General features: G+C 37.8%; 3 protein-coding genes across 5 annotated transcripts; all 3 read right to left on the bottom strand.

Annotated features, from left to right (window-relative positions):
• Positions 1-228: 228 nt before the first annotated feature.
• LOC122413602 (uncharacterized) lies at positions 229-9,019 on the bottom strand. Its single transcript, XM_043424049.1, has 5 exons — positions 8,075-9,019; positions 7,221-7,291; positions 5,954-7,129; positions 5,520-5,849; positions 229-4,923 (listed from the first exon to the last, which is right to left on the bottom strand). The coding sequence occupies exons 1-5, from the start codon at positions 8,550-8,552 to the stop codon at positions 2,491-2,493; spliced, it is 4,488 nt and encodes a 1,495-aa protein (XP_043279984.1). The 5' UTR covers positions 8,553-9,019; the 3' UTR covers positions 229-2,490.
• Positions 9,020-9,153: 134 nt separating this feature from the next.
• Positions 9,154-15,251, bottom strand: sina (seven in absentia). Of its 3 annotated transcripts, none has more exons than XM_043424053.1 (5): positions 14,148-15,251; positions 13,475-13,723; positions 13,141-13,380; positions 12,459-12,651; positions 9,154-12,273 (listed from the first exon to the last, which is right to left on the bottom strand). In XM_043424053.1, the coding sequence occupies exons 1-5, from the start codon at positions 14,158-14,160 to the stop codon at positions 12,096-12,098; spliced, it is 873 nt and encodes a 290-aa protein (XP_043279988.1). In that variant the 5' UTR covers positions 14,161-15,251; the 3' UTR covers positions 9,154-12,095. The 3 variants fall into 3 exon arrangements, with proteins under 3 accessions (XP_043279988.1, XP_043279989.1, XP_043279990.1); XM_043424054.1 differs by having other exon boundaries at positions 13,475-13,763; XM_043424055.1 differs by having other exon boundaries at positions 13,475-13,858.
• Positions 15,252-15,367: 116 nt separating this feature from the next.
• LOC122413604 (RNA-binding protein squid-like) lies at positions 15,368-21,120 on the bottom strand. The gene is made up of 2 exons (XM_043424051.1): positions 19,986-21,120; positions 15,368-18,922 (listed from the first exon to the last, which is right to left on the bottom strand). Exons 1-2 carry the CDS (start codon positions 20,346-20,348, stop codon positions 18,380-18,382), a joined length of 906 nt encoding a protein of 301 aa, XP_043279986.1. The 5' UTR covers positions 20,349-21,120; the 3' UTR covers positions 15,368-18,379.
• Between the last annotated feature and the right edge of the window lie 522 nt (positions 21,121-21,642).

A 21,642-nucleotide genomic window follows, 5' to 3' on the forward strand; every position in this document is an offset into this window, starting at 1 on the left:
CACTGAAAGTAATAAAACAACCAGAAATGGAGGCAGAGTATATGGTAGTTGAAAAAAATATCAAAAGGTCATCAAAACAATCTTTACAGATACCCCACTCAAGAAACTGTATAAATGAAGTGATTTTCAAACTTATAAACCGTCACAAAACGGTCTGAAAAATGGAAATGATAAAGACTTCCAAATTCGCTGGGAATTGATAAAAAAAAATAACTCGTTAACTGGAAGTATGCTTGATAAAAGTAATTTATTCGTTTTTCATCTCATTAGAAACCTAAAAGTTGGAATGCCAGTAATCTACATGTGTGACAGGTATAATATGTAAAACTACATACTTACAATAACTCTAGTCATAGCTATGCCCTATGCCATTTTTTCTCTTTCTTTTTGTCAACGCTATGCGTGTGTGGGTTTTTTTTCATTTTTTTTATTTTCTTCGTTTTGTTTTCATAATAGATCATTCATATGTATTTAAGTAATAGGATACAAGTATTTAGTGTCAGTAACGATACTCCGGCACTGAGTACTGGCACCGGTACGTGTATACGTTTATTATTTTCTATACTTTTTTGAACCATTATCTCTATTATTTATTTTCATATCTCTGTAAAACTTCTCCACGATTACTCAAGTCATCCATGATCCGTCGTATTCAACATTCATATTTACTCCGATAGACTTTGTCGTTTTTGTTTTTTTCAATTCAATATTTACAAATATACAAAGCGATTCAATTCCGATCGATACTCGCACGCCGATTCCTTTTTTCCTACTTTTCGATCTCGAAATTCTCTCCGAATAGAAGACATGTTTTTTATACATTTTCTTATTTTTTTCTTAATGTACAAATGGGAAATTCCATGCCAACTCTACCGTTATATTCCACGATTGACTGCTCCGTTTTGAGCCCCAATTCTTCCCACAGCTCTAAAAGGCATTCATTTTTAAATCGTACATTTTTTTAGAGCATGGCCAATCGAAAGTGCACAAAAAAGTGTCAAAGTAAATTCGATTTTTTTTTAAATAAAATCTCTTCTTCGGAAAATTATGTGAAATGCCTCATACATATACAATGTTTTGACTCAGAAGATTCGACAACATTTTTTTCTATCGAAAAATATTCGAATCACGCGACGCAGGGAAAACAAAGAGCAGACGAATAATAATATTCTTTTGCTCTTGAAAATGAAATAACGACGATACACAGTGAAATGACGCTCAAGCCTAGGGGGCAGGGGGCAAGAACCACAAAAAAATGCGGCAATAAGCATATATTGAAAGAAAAGAAACGAAAAAATACAATTCCTTCCAGCAATCCGGACAGCAGGTTTGAATGAAAAAAGTCAATGAACAGTAAAGTCTCCTGTCAGTACAGATCGTCGAAAAATTAATGAAACAAAGCACCGGTTGAACGATGAAAGTGATAAAAACCGAAGTAATAAACACAATAATTGAAAGGTTATTCTTTTAATCTTTCATTCGGAATCCTTAGCTCAAGCACTCGGACAAATAATATCATATTGTCTTCTCGTTCGCCGTTAGTATTCTGCTTACGAGGCTAAACACAACTATTGCCGCGTCGATGTAACAACGGGAATAGAATAAAACTTGAGTAGCATTATTTGCAGCGTGAAAACACTCAATACGTCGTCGACTTTGATCGTAAATCTTGGTCAATTCATGGAAGAATATCATTTTAAAAAACAACCGCTTCACATAAAGATTTATAGATATATAAATATATATATATATAGGCAAATACACCAAATTGAATTAAATTTCATATCACTGGAAGAGAAAAAAAAATCTAAAAAATACGTAATCGCAATGATACGTAATCGAGTCGAAATTTTAAGGGGCTCTTGGCCATATAACGATTAATGAAAACGAAGCTCGTATAGGATAATTTCATAAATAACTTAATGGTACAATTTGAACATAAATAGTTGATAAAAACCAAATTTTGGCCATACTTTCGAAACTTTCATTTTTCGCTCGCTCTCTCTCTCTCTCTCGCTCTCGCGTTCTCTTCAATTTTAATCATTTCTCACTTAACTTACAAATATCACTGCTTAACTTATATTTACAAGGTCCAACGGAAATTAATTCTTTTTCATCGTTCTCTTTCAAATAATGCTGGGCCTTTGAAGATCGCGATATTTGAAGGATTGACGAGCCGATTCTCTCGAAAAACGATCAAACGTACACTTAACAGTGGTTAATTTTCACAGAAAGGTCACGTCTCAAATTCCTCTTTGCTTCTTGTGACGTTTGCTGCTATATCAGTGTTTTCGTCAATACACGGAACGAACAACGTTTTCTGGACGACAAGAATCCGATGATCCGCCGTCAGTCGTTGTTAACGTTTGGGATAATTAACTCGTCGAAAATGGTATCAATTGAACGTTTAAAAAATGGATCATTCCTTAAAACTCCCTAATCATCCGCTGTCTTTCTGGGCTGAAAAAGAAAAAGATATTAAAGGTAAATTCACGTCGCACTCGATCGATCATTGTTAGCACCATTATCAGAATTAATCAATGTCGAATCGTTGTTAGGCTCGATATTGATTTTGTCCTCAATGTTACGAGGCCTTTTGGATTCCTTGTGCGAGTGATTAGTGCCCGAACTTGATTTGCGTTTGTGACTCGAACTCGAAGAGCGCGATCTCGAAGATTCATCCCTGTGCTGATGATGAGCATCCGGTGAATTTTTGTGATTGCTTTTGTCACTACTGCTGCGGTGACTATCGTGTTTTCTTTTTTCAGCTTTACGGTCATTCGTATCTTTTACCGAGCCAAGATTTTCAGTGCTTTCTTTAGCGATGCTTGACGAAGAACACGGAACGCTCTTTGACGCGCCATCTCTCGTTTTTTCATTCACCTCGTGTTGATGTCTCCGTTTTTTATGATCGCGTCTCTCACGATCACGATCTCTTCTTTCTTTGTGGCGGTGTTCCCTCGAATCTTTGTCTTCGCGATTGCTACTGCTACCACCACCACTGCTGCTGCTGCTGTTGCTGTCTTTGCGTTTGGTCTCGGTGCTGCTTCTCCGTTCCGTTGACTTCGGTGATTTCTCTTCGAGGCTGCTGAGACATTCGTGATTCGTCGATGATACGGAATCACACTCGATCACCCTCGTATCGACGTTTCCATTTGCTATGCTCCTCGTCGTTTCAGCCTCTTTCGTTGGATCCTCTTCATCGATTTCCGGTGTTTTACGATCCGGTATATTCTTTGCTCTTTCTCTCGCCTCTTCCTCGGCCATTTCGATCAACGCTTTAACGGCATTTTCCGTCGCACACTCGATTTTCGATGTGAACGCCGCGATCGTTTCTTTCTCGAGCAAATCCCGATATTTATCGTACTCGCGAACTTCGTTCTTCGATAAATCGCGGGCTATCGTTTCGCATTCCTCGTGTATTCGGGCTAGAATCTCTTTCGAAGCATCCGCGACACCGCAACGGAGCGATTGACAGACCTCATCAACGTCCGTTTTTGATTTGTATATAGCGATCTCTAGAGCTTTGTCGACTACCTCAGCGGCATAAATTTTTCCAGTTTCTTGTCTCGATCGCATAATTTCGTCGTCGAGTACAATTTCCCGGGTATCAGCTATTTCTTCGCTCGTTTGACCCGGTGAATTTCGAGGTTTTTCAGTTAAAACAATTTTCGCCGGTAGACTCTCGGCCGGCGAGGTAGTATTTTCGCTCGTAGCCTCTTGAACTGTGATGCATGGCGAGGTTGAGTCCTCCTTTTTGGGCGTACGAGCCGCCTCACTGGCGCTGTACCGTCTCTCCGGGTTTATTTTCGTCGTTTCGTTGCTCGTTGCATCGTGAGACTGTTTTTTTTTGTCGCCGTGATTGCTAATAATGCGATGGCCGCTCGAAGATTTTCTACTCGAACGATGACGATCCTCATGGCTCTTTTTGCTGCCTGATCTTCTCTCGTCACTCTCGCGATGCTTGTGACCCACGGAAGAAGCGTCGATTCTCTTATCAGGATCGCTTATAGCCTCGTTACGACTGTTTCCACTGACGCGACGGTCGTCCTTTCTCTTTGCAATTTGGGACGGTCTTGTACGATCACGATTTTTGTGCTCCTCTTTTCTTTTACGTCCATGGTGATCGGATTTCTTCAAATTACCCTGATATTCTGCTGCACGTTCCTTAGCTTTTTTCTCTTCCATATGTTGCCTATCGGCGTTTTCTTTTTGCTCGTCCGAGGCTGTCGTACCGTCCGAATCTTTTTTCTCCTTAAAATAAGTAGAAGTCTCGTTTAACGTACGGCTATTCCTCATGCTTACACAGCTCGGGGTGTCCGGATAGTATTGCTTGAGTCGCACGTGCCAAGCTATACTCGAAACCGCTGATATCGTCCGGAATTGATGAATTATATTTCTCGGTAAAAAATATATGTCGTTGTCGTACAGATTTATACGCGCGTAGCGTATACCTTGCCGACGCAATTGATTTAATTTCGCATCTTCGATCCACTGAACGCATTGAGATATCGGTGGCTCGTGAAGATCCAGTTGTAACTTCTCAACAAGCTCGGGGAAATCACCCGCATAAAAAGCTACAACGTCCTTCGTTATTCTGTTATAATCGCATGGCTGGCCAGCGTGCACCGCTTTCAATACACCCACCGCCGCCGTTGTCATACGATCCAAACCGTGACCCACGTGGTCCGCATGAGCTCTTGTACGATCCTCGAACATGTACTCACGTGCCTCACTTAACCTCGGCAAATATTGTAAATTTCTCAGCTCGTTTATTCCTGTACGACGTCGTTTGCATGGACTTTTGTTTATATCCGCTGTTGGTACCAGCTGCTCGCCTGGCCTTATCCAAAGGATCGGCCCATCATTCGATTCCTCCGGCGTGTCCATCTTTACTACTGACAACGGTCCCCAAGGCATTGTCTGTTATGAAAAACAAATAGTATTTAAATTTCACAATTCAACAAAATTCATCAATTCTTCTTCCTCATCAAGTTTTGCTTTTATATTCGTACTTATGCAAATTTGTTAACACTAAATGTTAACTCTGAATATAAGAAAAATATTGAATCAATTTGTACCGTTACTAATACACCTACATAAATAGGCTTATTTCGATAATTAATGTTGTCTCGATAACCACGATAAAAAAAAAACAAATCTCTACTTGAAATTCAACTTGAAAGAAAGACAGAGAGAGGGAAAGAATCCTCAAATTTAATACTTGCTTTTACTTATAAATTTCTTCAATTCAGAACATAATATGATGTCAGAGATTCAGCGAAAAATTACATGAATACGGATGAATGGAAAAAATGTTTTAAAGCTTCATACAAAAACGCTTCGATTGAGAATGTTTTTTTCCCTTTGTATACTTTTATGTACAACCTAATGAACTGATTGTAATAAGTAGCAATCTATCTATTCCCATTTTCAATTATTCTACAAAAATATCACACTGGTAGCAATGATTTTTAACGTTAATACTGGTCGAAACTTTGGCATTCTAGTTTCCTCACCATTTTGAGAAAAGGATCCTCCTCAAGCCTCCGAAGCAGATCAGGAAAATATCCGCCGACTTCTTCGTGCACTGTGCCAACGAGACTGATCTGATGCAACGGCCCGTACCTTATAGTCCCGTTGTTGTAAGTTTTACAAACGTGTTCCTTGTACTGAAGCATCGTAGTCGTCTCGATGTCGCTGTTACGACCCAAAACTCCATTCTTTACCGTCAATGAAGGATAATTATGTGCCATATGGTCGAGCAGGTCGGGCAAATATGCTGCTGCGTTGTGAACGATCCCCATTACGTGATAGGCGTTCCCGTTTTCATCCTCACCGAAAACGACCTTAAATGTGAAGAGGTGGAAAGAAAATTGGAGTAACCAAAACGTATGAAAAAAATATTAGTACAAACAAATTTTTAATTAATGAAAAAAACATGGAGTTTTACCTTGAAGTACTCCTGGGCCAACTCTTCAACTTGTTCCTTCGACAGTATGGAAATTTCATCCTGATACATATGGACAACCGTTGCTCCACCATTCGGATAAGTCTCTATGTGTATAAACTTTTTGTACTTGAGATGCTCCAGCTGTTCATGTCTCATAGAGTTCTCGTTGGCGTTCATGGTTTTGAAGTTCTTCGTTCCTAGATTTAATCGAAGATTCTCGCTGTTAGATTTTTGAAATGTACCAGTCATTTGTTTGTGTTGCTGTAGGGGATGCGAGGTACGATCGCGTTTACACTGTACACCGATACTCGCGCGTTTAATCTTGCTCCTTTTGTAGCAACGGGAACAGTGACGACGATCACTGTGATCTTTACTGCTACGTTTCACTGTCGTCGACGAAATTATCGCCCCTGATGCTTTTCCTTGCGATTGTTCGTTGGTAGATGTTGTTGTGACTGTGCACATGGTTTCTGTATTTTTCGATTCATTACGATGTGACGTTGAATCAATCGAAGCAGACAATTCCATCTTCTGAACGCCTTCGGACCACAACATCTCGCTGAGCTCAGTTTTTACCTCAACTTTATTCTCTCCTTCTTTTTTCACGTGAGATTGAGCTTCCTCCATTGTTCTCTCGTCATCGTGCTCGACCTTTGTGGCAAAAACTTCGCTCTCTATTTTCCTAGCTTCTGTAGGATAAATTTTATCAACGCTACATTTTTTCTCCTCTGTGTGACAACTTTTCCCATCGCAACGCAAAATCTTCTCATTGCTCAATAAATTGTGTTCGTGACCACAAAAATTCGTCACGCTTTTTTTAACACTTTTTTCACTACTGATTATCGTTCCGAACGACTCTCCTCTTGGTGGACTTTTCTGTGTTACAGCTTTGACGCGACTATTACTTTTTCCTGTATCAACAGGCTGATTAGTCTCATTCGTTGACAATTCTACACCTACCGAAGTAGCAAACGTCGCATGAGGATTGTCAGGACTGGTTGATACGGGAGGCGGATAATCCGGACTCCTAGGACTGCTCATTACACCGCCGCTACTTCTTGGGCTCTCGCCTAATTGTGGTGTTTTGCTCGAAACATTTCCACATTTTCCCAGATTAGCAGCAAAAATTTGGACGATTTTGTCTGTACTTGACTCACCGCTACTTGCTTCATCAGACTGGAAAATTAATTCATAATTTATTAGCGTCCGATCATTGTTTATATTATTTTTGTACTGGATACAATTTATATTTTCATTTGACACTCACATGAATGGGTAAATCACAAGATTCTTTGCTGATCTGTGGACTCTCTCGATCTTTGGAAATTATTTCCTCAGCTACAACAAAAATAGCAATTCAGGTTCGATTTCAACATCAGAAATTTTTTATTGAAATTTGCATGATTGCAAAGCAATAAAATATATTATTTGCTTGATACATTTTTCATTGTTCTAATATCCTAGATGTCAGCTCAAACTTGTTTAAACTGATATCTTTAAGCTGAACTATGCAGCCGTACACATTTCAATATCATCTTGAAATTTCATTTATTTAATAACAAAACTGAACATTAATTTTGCAATAGAAACCTAAACAAATCTGAAATATTATATTATCAATTTTTATTTACAGCATTCCTTCTACTCCTTACTGTTCCATTTTGTATGATTTCAGGTAAAAAAATCATGGTAGAAGGTTCAAAGCTAATTTTTGTAATGGTTTTTTAATGTTTATATTTATTTTTGTATTCTTGATATGCCTGAAGTATTCCGATTGGGAATAATGTACGTAAGGTACTATCAAAATAAATATCTTTCTAGGGTATTACTCAATTTTGTTTAATTGTTAACTCAAACAATTGCAAATATTTTATAATGACAATATTTAGCAATGATAGGAAGGAAAATGCTTGATGTAAGTAGTCAAAGTGTCTATTTTGGTATCAGCAAAAAGATTTGTGACCAATAAAATGCTCTGGTGAATGTTCTCTCCAACAATTATTCCAAAAATAAAATAACACGAAGAATGTTTGAAAATATATATCAAGTAACTGAGAGCTACTCTAAATGAGAAAAGTGATGGTAAACTGGTGAGAATTGTAAAAGTATGTTTTGTTTTACCTTGTCGATCACACAAGAGACGAGGCAAACAGCTCGCGTCTTTGCCGCGAATATGAAGGTTTTGCGCGTTGCTCGATGCGACTGGCAGATCCTCGTGTCTTTTTGTTTTGAGATCACTGGTAACAATTGAAAAGCTTTGATCATTAACACTCTGACGTTTTTCGTGCATCGTCGTTGATTCAGCAACGTGATGCGTTATTGACGTAGCGTTGTTGATTTGCGGTGAAAAAGTAGTAAACGATGACGCTGTTACGGGAACCGTGGGCGTCCCACCGCTGGGCGTCTTGAATCTTCCGTCGTCGTAACCATGGCTTTCAATGTTTATTAAAGTCTTATCATTGTTGCTAATCACATCGCAACACTCTTGGCTCATTGAGCTTAATAACGGTATGTGACGACACGAAATCACTTTGCTGTTGTCACTATTGACATCGTTACGCTCGTTTGACACGTTCCTCGCACTTCTACCGGATGCCATCTTGATTTCCTTCGTCTACTCCGCGACATCGTCCCCCCTCGACTTCCCCTCTCTGGCTATCACCAAACGCCACCGCGACCGCGTAGAAAACGATGCTACGAATAACACGATTGGTCCATGGACGATGCTTTTTTATAACTTCAATGCATACTCATTGGCCCATTGATACATAGCAGTGAGGGATGTGCCCAGTAATCGAGCATGTATTATCGAAATCTAATATTTTTCTAACCAACTCTAGTTTGACGTGATTTACCATCTACTCCGAAAATCTCTTTCCTCAAAGCTCTTCATTTATTTATCTTTTTTTAATCGTTGAAGCCTCAATAATTCTCATTGAATTCTTACCCATTATTGTTTTCTGTTACATTAACGTGCAACTGCTTTATAACGTCTATTGCGAACTGTGAAAGTATCCCTCTTTTTTTTTTCTCCTACGTTTCACCTGCAATCACGTGACCACACATGTCTAGTATTATTCAAAGAAACTTGTAGAGTTTTTCTTTGTATCTTTCTAATAATGCGGTCTCGGATTAACGTTGAGCTGATTTATTCGCATATAATGATTTTTTAAAAAAGATCAATAAAACTCGTTCGAAACTGAGGAGAGTAAAGTTATATTTATTTTTGTTTTTTTTTTCGTGTTTAAAAGTATATATCAACAGATTAATACATATGCGTATCGACGAACAAGACTCACTGGATAAATTGTTTAGCTTTGTCTAATAAACGACAACCTCATTAAATTTGGTGAATTATTTTGTTACTTTTTCGTACGTCCTGTTGAATTAATGAATTAACGTTGTACAATTTATTCATAGGTCAATGTGAATGCACAAAAATGTATATAATGGAAGTTACTGATGCTGGTCCCAATAAAATTCTCCCAATTATCAGAATCTTTAAAAACTGTAAATTAAGGTTGTCCGAGATAGATCAGTTACACAAGTTTGACAATTTAACAAAATTTTACTCATCAAAAAAATATTTGATGTCAAGTCAGGTAGATCTAATTATCAAAATATTTTCAGTAATTTATAATTTGTTGGTTTAGAAGATGAGGAAGAATCATAGACACAAAACTTTATGTTTTTCAATGTGAACGAACCACTTTTTCAACTTTTTTCTTTATAAAATGTGGAAGGAATTTATTTCTATCAATCTATTTATTGATTATACTTAACACAGTAATCGTAGAGTTTTAATTTGACAAACAAAAGAGAAATAATCGTGTTACATCTGTGGTCACTTTTATGACTTTCCTTATTTTCAGTTAATAAATTAATTATGAAGCTGTAGAGACTAAAACTAGGCGCGATCCTACCGTCGCAAATGCTCGATACTATTTACATTGATTTTTAAATTTATTTCTTATTTATAAACTAAACGCACTCAATTAATGTACGGACGCTTTAATATTTTGTTCTTTGTTATAAGTTTGTTAACGTTTTTTTATCTCGAATCTCTTGGAAATCTTTATATTACGTACGTGGTTCGGATCCTGAGAATCTTAGCGTCTACTTATACAAAATCCATAGATCGATGAATTCATTATGTTTTTGCCGCTTGAAAAAAAAAGTTAAATCACGTGTTCGTTGATAAGAGAAAAATTGTTAAAGACGCATTTAGAGAAACTATCGTTGATAAAATGTTCATGAGAACAAAGTGTAATGGACCTTTCATTTTTGCAAGAATTCACAGCATGAAGGAGGCAATTCTGATAACTATTACATGTTTTTCTTGTTTAATATTTTGTAAGAGAGGCACGCGTGCTTTGAAATATTTTTCCTGTCCAGCATGGATGCATTATTCTTTACACACGCTAAATCTAAATTTATCACACACCAAAATCGACCGAGTAACGCGTTGTAGTAATCAGGCACAAAAATTTGTGTTTTCACAAGTCTGTTGTTCCATTTGATGCTGGCATAAGGGCGACAGAGAAAAAACAGAACACAAACAAAAACTATTAATTGAAGGTACGAGAATTACTGAATAATTCAGTCGATTAAACACTTGTCGAGCTACTTAAGATTTGTTTTCACAGAGTGCAGTTGTAAGTAGCAGCATTTCAAAGCATGTTTCCACATATATATTCTCAGTGCAAAATGAAGAGTATCAGAATTTTTGGTATTTAGCGATATGAGAAATCCTACGAAGATTCAATATTACGAATTAATAAGTCTGAATTCTGAATATAATGATGTATTTTTTCTTACATCCATTTTTCGAAGTATCAAATTCCTCATCGAAATTGTCGAAATCACTTTGTGATTGTTATGGTAAACTAAAAATATGTTTAATAACAAAATCAAAGAAAAACGAATAAAAGAGCTCGTGCTCTTTTCAATCCATTCGGCGTGGTTCTCAACAAAACAAATCTAACGGTTGAAAAAATCAGAATATTGATCGTATTTGCAAGAATATCTTTGTTATCACTATACTTTATTAACTTAAAAAAAATTATTCTTATCAGAGATCGATGTTGGCAAAATTTGAAATATTTCACCGGAACCATAACAGCCGACACTTTCTGTGAATTTCCATTACTGTAATTTTCACGAACGAATATTTTTCACTGTGAACGTATATGTAAAACATACTTGACTTTCTTCATTTCTACTTCTTCCATTGGAATAGCCTACAATTCAGTCTAATTATTTAATTCAATTTTATATTTCTTTCATTTCATTTCATTTTTTGTTTTCAAATCACTTCTCAATCGACTCTTTGGCAGAATATAATTTTACTGCCCATCGATAGGAGTCTAATCGATCAAAGCTTTATTTCCATCATTTAAAAGCGATTTCTTTTGTTTATACATCTTCGATGAGAATATGAAATAACACTTTCCGTGGCAAGGAGGCCTATTCAGGCACGCTTCTGATCGTAGAACAATGATCCTAAATCGATTATTTTCGCAAAGCTCTGTATTTTTTCTTCGGTATATTAGGATTTCGTTGGGTCCCATGACTATCGCACGTGACTCATTCACACGGAATATAAATGTACGGTCACCGTGCAAAAGTTAGTGTGACGTGAATTATCGAAATTTCATGACCCATGATGAGTTTTTGACTTAAAGTTACATTTTTTCGGTTCCTCCAATTATTCAAAAATTTATTTCAATATCACAAAAAAGAGGGGCTTACGTCGAGATGCTTGGATAATTTTATTAGCCATCTTTTTATTCCCAAATTAAAACTAAAAAATGAAATTTTACTCCGATCGGATCATTACGAGGTTGCATCGCAAAAAGGCTCGAATTTGAGGTCGTGGTAGAGAAAAAACGAAATGGGAACACCCTGCTTGAGTTACGTAAACGCGTGCCTTGTTTAAAAAAATATATATGAGCAAAAACGTCGTCGAAAATGGTTGACTATCATAATGTGATGTTTTAACGTGATGTGAAATAATACATTTGCTGTATTTTATTCTCTTTCGCTATACCGTGAGCGAGTCACTGATCCTGACTCTTTCCCTCTCCTCCTCACCATCATCGTGAATTCACTTCTAGCTCGCACAATCGAATTCGAAGGAGTCTCAGACCATCGATATCGTGACGTTGATCGAGAGATTGCCATTGTCGGCAAATCGTCGCGCAATCGAAGTGTCAAATACGAGACAATCGGAGGCGAATATTGCCCCGCAAACCCCTTCGTGAATTGAACGTGGCATCGCTTCCCACGTCAGCCGTCGTCGATTCGAATTTAATTCCAATCTGTGAATAGAAGAAAAAAGATTATAAAAATAAAATTTGTCTGCGATCATTCGATTTTTTAAATCATATATCGAGTCGATAAGAATAATCGAGATCATCGACTTCATTTCCACTGCTTTCAAATGATCCATCAAATTTTTCTGAGACTCGAAGAATTTTACTCTCTATTACACTTCGATTTTTACCTGTAAGCGAAGTTCTCTGCTTGTTTCCGAGATCCAATGAGCTGTGCGATCGCAAAAAATTGTTGATGTCCGTCGTATTTTTCTTGCTTTTCCAAGACAAGCATGAAATGGTGGCCGAAGCATGACTGCATCATTACCCAGTCAACTGCCCCTGGGAGATTGATATCCGTAGCAAGGAATACTATGTCTTCACCTGAAAATAGACGTTTCAGTAACTGATAAATCCCATTTGAAAAATGCATGAGGCATCAAATGAATTGGTGCAACAGCATAAAAAAACCATAGTATATTACACACCTAGGGAGGGAAAGTAGACTACTTCAAACCGCGGGCAGAATTGTCACCCGAGCCGAAGGCGAGGTGGTCTAATTTCACTCCCGTGGAGTGTATACTATTTTTCAACTAAAATTCATTGACCTAAAACGATGCGACTAATATATTGGATGCGTGATGAGAAAAAAAAAAGGAATTCTCATTGGTATCAATTGACTTAATTAACTCAATAATTTAGAAATGGAAAAGTAGAATTAAAAATGGTATGAAATCTTCATAATTCAAGTTTTTCGTATATTAGTCATAATTAATAAGTTGAAAGGGCGACACTCATTGCTTCAGCCGCATAGCAAAATATATTACGAATAAAAAATTTTCCAAAGACCAAAACAAAATATCTTTGTCATACCTTGGAGAGTCGTAATACTTTTATGACTCATAACGAGATGAGGCATTACTTCTTCAAGAGATCCCTGCCATTTGCAAGAAACACCAGGACAGGGACAGCTGTAGGGACGGAATTCACAGGCATCCTCGTGGTCAGGTTTGTCTATGTGGACCATTGTCACTGTACAGCCACTAGTAGAATATTTGCAAGGGAACATTACGTTACTGGCTACTTTTTCCATTGCCAGGTTGCGTATATTTCCTGAATAAGAGCCAGAGAAACAAATATGAAAAATTAAAAAATGTTGCACAATACAGAGAAAGCATGCTCATTTTTCAATTAAATTTTTACTTACCGAGAGGGCCGCGACAAGTCGGACAGCAGCTGAGTTTTGGCCTGCAATTGCTGCATACCAAATGGCCGCTTTGACATTGTAGAATCGGTGGTAAGACGTATTCAAAGCAGACGGGACATTCAAAAAGACTGGCAAGGTCGGTTGAACTGCTCGAAGCCGAGACTGCTGTTGCCGAAGTACTAGCAACTCCTCTACCACGTTTGCCCAGACTGATATTGAGTTGCGACATTTTCCTTTTGTTTTTGTGTTCTCTCAGAAGAAATAGAGAAAAGTTCAAAGTACACCGAACCTTACAGCAACAGATTTTTTATGTTAGAAAATGTAGAAAATGAACAAGAGCCCAAATGACCCATGTCGCTAGATAACCTGCCAGTTTCCCCGAGTCTAAAATGCACAGCAAAATTTTTCGTTGAAGGTCGATGTATAACCAACATTTTTTCAATCAAATGTAATTGTTTCTTTGAATCAACACGATTAATCATGACCTTTTTTGGCGTGTGTCGCACAAGCAAACTAAACAAGGAGCTGAAAAGTTGTCATAATTTTGTCAGGAATCTTGTGCAAACAAATCATTCACAAAGCACGTAGTATTTCTTTGATGATTAAATGCCTAGAATCGTACGACAACACAAAAAAAAAGTTCAAGTATTTATATGATAGACAATAAACTCACCTTCGATTTTCATGCAGAATAAAAATCTCGAATCCTCAAATTCTGAGCAGCCGTAAGGATATTTCCGGCAGTATATTATTTGTACGGTCGATGCTCACGAGAAAAACTCGTGAATTTGCGAATGATCGCTACAAAAATTCGTCATTTGAGGCACTCGAATTTTCTATTGACACTGAAGAAATCGACGAGATAAGCCAGGAAACAGTCAACGACGAGGAACAGATCGAATGAATTGTGACAGACAACACGATGGGTTTCACTCTCGACCGTAAATACTTAACTGTCTATATATGTGTTACGTACCTGTACGTGTACGTGTACAGGATAGTAAATTATTTTTACGTTTCGTGGTTGAACCAAGCCTTATAGCCCATTTAATCTGTCGCGCGAAAGCACCAAATGTTTTTTGCTTTGATATCCACCAATTTTCTTGCTCTTTCAATTTTTACTTCTTTTTTCGTATTACAGTTTCTATTGTATACTCTTGGTAATACATCACGAAAACTCACGATCTCGTTACAATTGAGTTACACAAGACATCCATTGACAGAACTCGAAGATAGACATTATCTCTCGCATTTGTTATATACACATGTACATTATTATATGTATGCACATGTAAAATCGTGATACACTCATACACAATTGACTCGCACTAAGTTGCACACGATTGTTAGAAAAGCTACTATATGTTCGATTCAATTTCACGAATGAGAATTTAACGTAAGATTCGATAAAACAGTCAAGTTAATGAACTGAAATCAGGAAATAAAGAATCGCGTCAGTATTATGCTTTTGTTGTGTTTTTATTCGAGTGCAAATGCTCTCGGTTGTGTACACGATATTCGGGGCTGCTATACTATTGTGGCGGCCATAATTGATATTTCTTTTGAGAATTGGGTGATGTATATAAAGGTGTGTGTGCGTGTGTACATTCACGTATCAGAGCACCGCGACGACAACGCCTTTGAGCGACAAAACATAGAGTCTCGCTCTTTTATGCCGGCTTTTTCAAAATAGTAAAGAACTTGCATCTCTTACGTTGCTCTCAAATGTATAAATATCTTTATTTGCAGCGTTAAAAAAAAATGAAAGCAGTGAAATAAACTTTTGAACGGTTCCATGATAATATTTTTTTTGTATGTGGAACGAACAGAACTTATTTCTTCGTATAAATTTAGTTTTGCTTTTTTTTTCTTAAAATGTCAAAACACAGCAAATGAAGAGTATTTTATTCTTTATTATAATTAAAATATACACTGTGTCATGGGTGAAACAAGCGAACAGTAATGAATAGTAACAAAATATTCGTATAATTTCTCATTTTTTCTCACATTTCATATTTCGTTTTCATTGTTTTTTTTTTTCGTTTTTCTTTTTTTTTCTCTCACAATTCACATATAATTCATCACTTCGTAATATTCTCGCGGATTTCGTGCATTCTCTCTATGCAGTACGTATGTACATGTACAACGCTGATTTTATGTATGTTTTATAATAAATGTTACATCCAGATAATATTAGATTATTCTTTCACTATGTTTCATTTCTTGTTTCATCATGTTTGCTGTATTTTTTCACTCGGGCCAATCCACGTATACATAGTATACATATGTGATATGACATAAGGACGTTTAGCTACGAGAAAGCAAACGTTTTATTGATTCATTATCGATCGTCGTCCAGATGACTAAACGAGTTCATTATTTTAAAGGTTTTTCATTTAATTTTATTTTGTTCATTATTTAATATGATGCTTCAATTTACTCTTATTTGTTGTTCATTTTTCTTTTTCATTGTGTTCGCGCGTTCGTTAAAGTCAGAGCTTTGGTCCATCCGTGCTACCAGTTACAGGATTATCGGAAGTTTAGAGCTGCTTCAGCCTTGAAAAAAATATATAATTTAGATATATCTATATAGTATATATAATTTTCGTTATTCTCTCCTCCTCTCTTTCTTCTACGTTTCATTCCTCGTTCTCATGATTCTGGCACTACAGTGTATGTGTGTGTGTACATGTGTATCTGTGAGTCCTGACGCTTTTACTCTCATAATTCTTTATTGTATTTTTTCGTTTCTTTCACTTTTATCCGAATTTATATGTTGAAACATGAGAATTGTTATTCGTTTATCCCTCTCGTTTTTTTTTTCCGATAAGCTCAACAATCGGAGTCATTTTAGAAATTGGATTCTCTCGGGTTCAGGAAGATTGGTCCGTCGTGGATATTTTTACACGTTTCACCAATAATAATACAATGCTAAACTCCTAGGCAGTCTTTTTCAGCGATAAAAAATAGCAAATAGAAGTCGCATCGACTCGGCTTGGTATTATTCGCACGTCGTTGACACGCACAATTTGTCTTCGCTCGTATTTATTTTCTGTTCTTCTGCTTTCGTTCATTTATTTTTATTCGATATTTTTCAACGCGTGCCCCCCCCCCCCCGCCCCTACCTCGCCCGCTCGCACCGCAAATTGTTCATTTCGCTAGCTAGATACTCTCGTTTGCAAAGTTCATTATATCGACATCATTGCCGCGTCGTTTTATCATTCTTATTTTTTTTCCTCTTCCTTTCGTAGTTTGCCATGCTATTCAGGCCCGAGAAATATTGTTCTTCGGTGTTCGTTTGTTAGTTGTTTTTTTTTCCTCTTTACATCGCTCTCATACGACACCCTGGACGCTTATATTTTAATTATAAATATCTCTTCTTTCAAATATTCCTCGTTTTTCTCTTTTTTTTTTCTTCTTTGTTTGTTTTTTTTTCTCTCCTTTTTAAATCCTTACTATAACTCTAAACCGTTTATTGAACGCATTGGATCATGCATATATATGTGAATAATTCAACGCTCGCCACAATAATTCTCGATAAGAAAAAAAGGTTAAGAGAAACAAAATCAATCGAAAATTATAGTGATGCATATGCTTTATGATTTTATATCGTTGCTGAACGCGTTGACGCGCGTACGCATATCCACACTTTCAGTGTGCATAAATATATACACGCGCCACTCTTTATACCGTGAACAATTCTCACGGAATATCTCACAAGAATAATAAACTCGCCGAGAGAATCAAAAGATTCTTCGCTTATGTTAATTCATATTCACTGCAGATTAACAGAGCTTTATATCTATACGTTTGTCTGTGTATATAATATAGATATATATGTATATATCTGATTATGATAAAGAAAAAAAAACACAAAAATAGTACGCTGGTGAATTACTGAAAATTTTCATAATACAAAGACGAGAAAAACAACGAAAATCATAAAAGAGAAAACAAAAATGTTTTCAGACACGTTCAATTGCAGCAAACGAGCTCGAGAAATTAATTCCAATTGATAAACACCATTTTTGCGACGTGAACGAGAAAATCATAATTGACGAGTAGTAGTTCCATTATCTCCTTGGAAAAATCTATTTATTTCGTCCAACGATCATAATGGAAGATCTGTTCACTCTTCATTCTGTGCGAAAAGTAAAGAAAACAAGTTTTTCTTAAATGTTTAACCACTCGACCTCATCGGCCTTATTGACATTTCACATCGATCGAATATAGGTAAAGAATTGATTTCTTTGTTGTTAATTTTACATATATATATATACGTTTATGTATATATTGTATATATACGTTCATGTACGGATGTCTGAACCGTGGAGATGATTCGATTTTTATGTATGATTTGTGATAGCACAACCGTCCAATGCGTCCTGCGATTGTGAACGGGAGCGCGGCTCTTTTTGTATCCCGGTTCTCAGGCTATTATTTTAACTTATTACGCGTATAATCTAGCATTAGAAATTATTAAATAGAAGGAGGAAACATTAAAAAAAAAACGGAAAAGAAAAAACTGACAGAATTTAAACGAGCAAGACAGAATAGCGAAAAAACAGCAAGGGGTAAGAGGGATAAAAATGATTGGGAATTACCAATCCGTGTTGCAGTAGGCCGAGAATTTTAGGAAATTAGCTATGTATTCTCCTTCAATTTTTCGGTTGTTCAAATTTTATATTTTTCCATGGCGGAATAACCGATTATTGTTTCTTCGCTTTTCCGTCGCTCTAATTAATCGGGACTGCTTTTTCTTTTTTACTTTCTCTCTCTCTCTCTCTCAGGCTTTCACGCTTTCTCTCTCTCTCTCTCTTTCCTCTTTCTCTCGAGTAATCCGTTAGATTCGACGTGTACAATTATTGAGGATTACGAAATTCGGCGAACAATAGTAGAACTTTTTTAGTACGGCTGATGTCTCTGGAAAGGCCGGGGTCCTGCTCCGTTACCACGTGGCTTGTTCGCGCCCATGTATACGTGAGCATAAGGCATATAACCATCGCCCAATGGAAGACTCGGGTCCTCGTGATATCTCAACGAGTTGTATTCGAAATTCGAGGTCGAGTCGTTGTAACCACCGTGATAATCGTTCGGCTCCGGTATGTAACCGTAACCGCCACCGTAACCGTAACCATAACCAGCACCCCAGAATCCAGGACGATTCGCTTCCGGATTAACTTTGACCTTTTTCACGTCGACCTCACGACCGTTTATCGTTTGCTTAGGTGTCTTCAACAATTTGTAAACAACGTCCCGCGAATCAAATGTTATGAAGCAAAAACCTTTGCGTTGATTTTTCAGTTTGTCGAAAGGTGCCTGCAGCTCGACAATCGTTCCGTACTGACCAAAGTACGTTTTAATGTCCTCGTCCGTGATATCCGGCGTCAAACCACCAACAAATATCTTCCCGTATTGGGCCTTTTTACTGACACGTTTCGGGTCCACCTATGCAACGACGTTTCAAACAGAAACATTAATCAAACATGCGAACACTTTTGGTAAATCGAAGAATGTAAAATTTGTTTCTTACAAATAGAGAATAAAAAAAAAATTGAACACAGCAATGAGATTCAAATAACAGAAATTTCATCTGCAGGATTTTATGACATTTAGATGTGAAAATTTGCAAAATTCAATTTGAAAAATTTTCAAAGCATTCTAAAAGAGTTTGTCGCGACGAGGAAATGTGGAAAAAAAAAGACAGTAATTCTGCAATTGGAAATTCAATAAAAATACGTACGAAAATACCAAATAATTCAACAAACAATTTCAGAATAGTTCAACATGTTTAAAGCCCATGGACAATGTGTTCTTACTCCGTTGCCGGTCGGTTCATAAGCTCAGAAAATTACAGTAAGCATAAATATTCCCGAATGGAATATCTACTAAGAAAAAAAAAGGTGGGGAAAAGAAAAAAGAAAATAACAAGGTTTTGTGTGTCGAGAGAGGCGCGAGTCTGGCAACACAGACGGATGGAGAGATATGTCACTCATACATGTACACTGGACACAGCAAGCGAAAACCGAAATATAAGTGAGAATATAGCCCGCGTCTCTGTCGTGTGTATATTTCGCGATAATTCGGCAATTCTCCGAGTAAGTAAAAGATATATTATAGTTGGCGCGCACGTTCTCTTACGTACACACATTCGTGCGAGAGTTTGTGAAAAGAGAATGTAGAGAAAGATAGGAGAGAATAAAGAGCTGGAGGGAGAGGAAGAGCAAAAGGGAAAGAGGCGACGAGAAAGGACGAGGAGAGGGGAGGAAGTCTTTCGACTATATTCACGGGTGAATGTGCAAGCGAGCGAGCGAGCCGGAGGAAAGGAAGAAGAAGAGAGAGATAGAGCCGAGATGGTGGGTGACCGTAAAAGCTCATCCACGCATTGGTTTTCGGCTTGGCGCGCATGTATCGGTGATAATATGAGAAAATAAATCAGCAAGTATAAGAAGACGAAAAAATGTGAGGGAAAATGTTAAAAAATGAGTTGAAAAAATTGAGATCAACTGACCTTGCGTTTGTTGATGTAATGTTCGCCGGAAGCCAGTAGTTTATCGATGGTTTTCGGATTGGTAAAGACCATAAATGCGAAACCTCTCGACAAGCCGGTATACTGATCCATCTTGACCGATATGCTCTCGATCTCGCCAAACTTTCCAAAGTGGTCACGCAACTCTTTGTCGGTTGTGTTACGGGACAAACCGCCGACGAATAATTTACGCTCGTCGTCCTTTCCCGGTATACCAGCGGTCGGTTGTCCCCGCTGTCCTGAATCATCGTTTCCGTCTTGCTGCTGTTGTTGCTGTTGCTGCTGTTGTGCGTTCATTTCTTCGTTCTCGCCCTCTTGATTCTGATAGCTCTCGACCGCCGCCATCGTGTTTCTTTACCTCGATGCTCGTCCTACTCGGCTTATGGAGCTACTAGCGCTCTGCACTCTCTGGCTCCTTCTCACTCTTTTTCTCCCACTCCACTCTTTATCTCCCTCTCGCTCGCTCTCTCTCTCTCTCTCTCTTCGCGAAAAAGCCACGCCACCGATGGCTCGGAGAGCAATTTTTTTTCTCTCGCAAGACGATCAAAATCACTTTTGCCAAATTTCTTTCTCTTTATATTCACCACTAGATGACGGTTCTCGTATCTTGGAAGACTATTATCTCAAAATAAATGCGTATTTCCTTCACTGTCCCTTGACGGAATTTACTTTCACGTTCGTATAGCTCTGTCTTCCTCACTTTTCTTTCGCTCTTTCTACCGCCGTCTTTCTCTCTCGCTCTTTCTGTTTCTCTCTCTCTCTCTCTCTCTTCTCCGCTACGAACTATATAACCGGTGGAAATCTTCGTTTAGGGCGATGATCGTGAACCAAAAAAAAACGCTGATGACGACGACGGACCTTTCGACGTTTTTCTCAAGCTATTGCCGACTTTATTTAACCGGTAACCGGCTTTTGATTATTTTTTCAACCCTCCCGTTTCGTGCTATAGAACGCGCGATATACTTTTGTCAAGATAGACCGAAGCGGGAATGCGCGAGTAGAAAGAGATATCCAAAGTATCCGGCGTGCAAAGCGGTAAAGAGGGTAAAGGAGCGGGGGAAAAGGCTAAGGCAGAAGGTGTATCGTGCGTAAGCCCCGCGCGCGCTCTTGGCGTTGAAAACGTGTGCGACAGAAAGAAAGAGATAGAGCGAGAGGGAGGGAAGAAGCCCGCTGAGCAGAGAGGACGTCGCAGCAACGACCAACTCCGCCGCTTTTAGGCTACCACGCTAGCACGGACCACGAGACGCTGCTCGACCACCATTATCTGCGCTATGGACATTTTTTCGAGTACCTCATTCGTTAATAAAACTCTATAATCGACCGAGCGGACGTCCCATTGGCTGTTTCTAGTGAAACCGCGACGTGACAGCAGCGAGACTTCAGAGTGACGATTTAAGTAGTTACAGACGGCGATGGTCGAAGAACCGACCGAATTCGGATAACTTAAAAAAAAACTTCATGACTTTATCATTTTGTTATCGTGGTACAGTACAAGTATTTATAGAAATAATATTTTTTTATTTATCTCTATTTTCCCATAAAAAATTCAGCCCTTATAAATTTTTACGATTATTAGATCTACGAACATCGCTCATTGGTCAAACGAGCAGCTAAATTTGAACTCCATTTTCAGCGATTT

Source organism: Venturia canescens, chromosome 7, assembly GCF_019457755.1.
Source record: "Venturia canescens isolate UGA chromosome 7, ASM1945775v1, whole genome shotgun sequence".
NCBI lineage: Eukaryota > Metazoa > Arthropoda > Insecta > Hymenoptera > Ichneumonidae > Venturia > Venturia canescens.

Coding starts and splice junctions, on each gene's coding strand:
- LOC122413604 (XM_043424051.1), bottom strand. CDS start 20,348: ATGGCGGCGGTCGAGAGCTATCAGAATCAAGAGGGCGAGAACGAAGAA. Junction 18,923..19,985: donor ATTACATCAACAAACGCAAG/GTCAGTTGATCT, acceptor GTCGTTGCATAG/GTGGACCCGAAACGTGTCAG.
- sina (XM_043424053.1), bottom strand. Junction 12,652..13,140: donor AAGTATTACGACTCTCCAAG/GTATGACAAAGA, acceptor GTCTATTTTCAG/GTGAAGACATAGTATTCCTT. Junction 12,274..12,458: donor GCAGAGAACTTCGCTTACAG/GTAAAAATCGAA, acceptor TTCTATTCACAG/ATTGGAATTAAATTCGAATC.
- LOC122413602 (XM_043424049.1), bottom strand. CDS start 8,552: ATGGCATCCGGTAGAAGTGCGAGGAACGTGTCAAACGAGCGTAACGAT. Junction 5,850..5,953: donor TGGCCCAGGAGTACTTCAAG/GTAAAACTCCAT, acceptor TTCACATTTAAG/GTCGTTTTCGGTGAGGATGA. Junction 4,924..5,519: donor AGGATCCTTTTCTCAAAATG/GTGAGGAAACTA, acceptor TTTTCATAACAG/ACAATGCCTTGGGGACCGTT.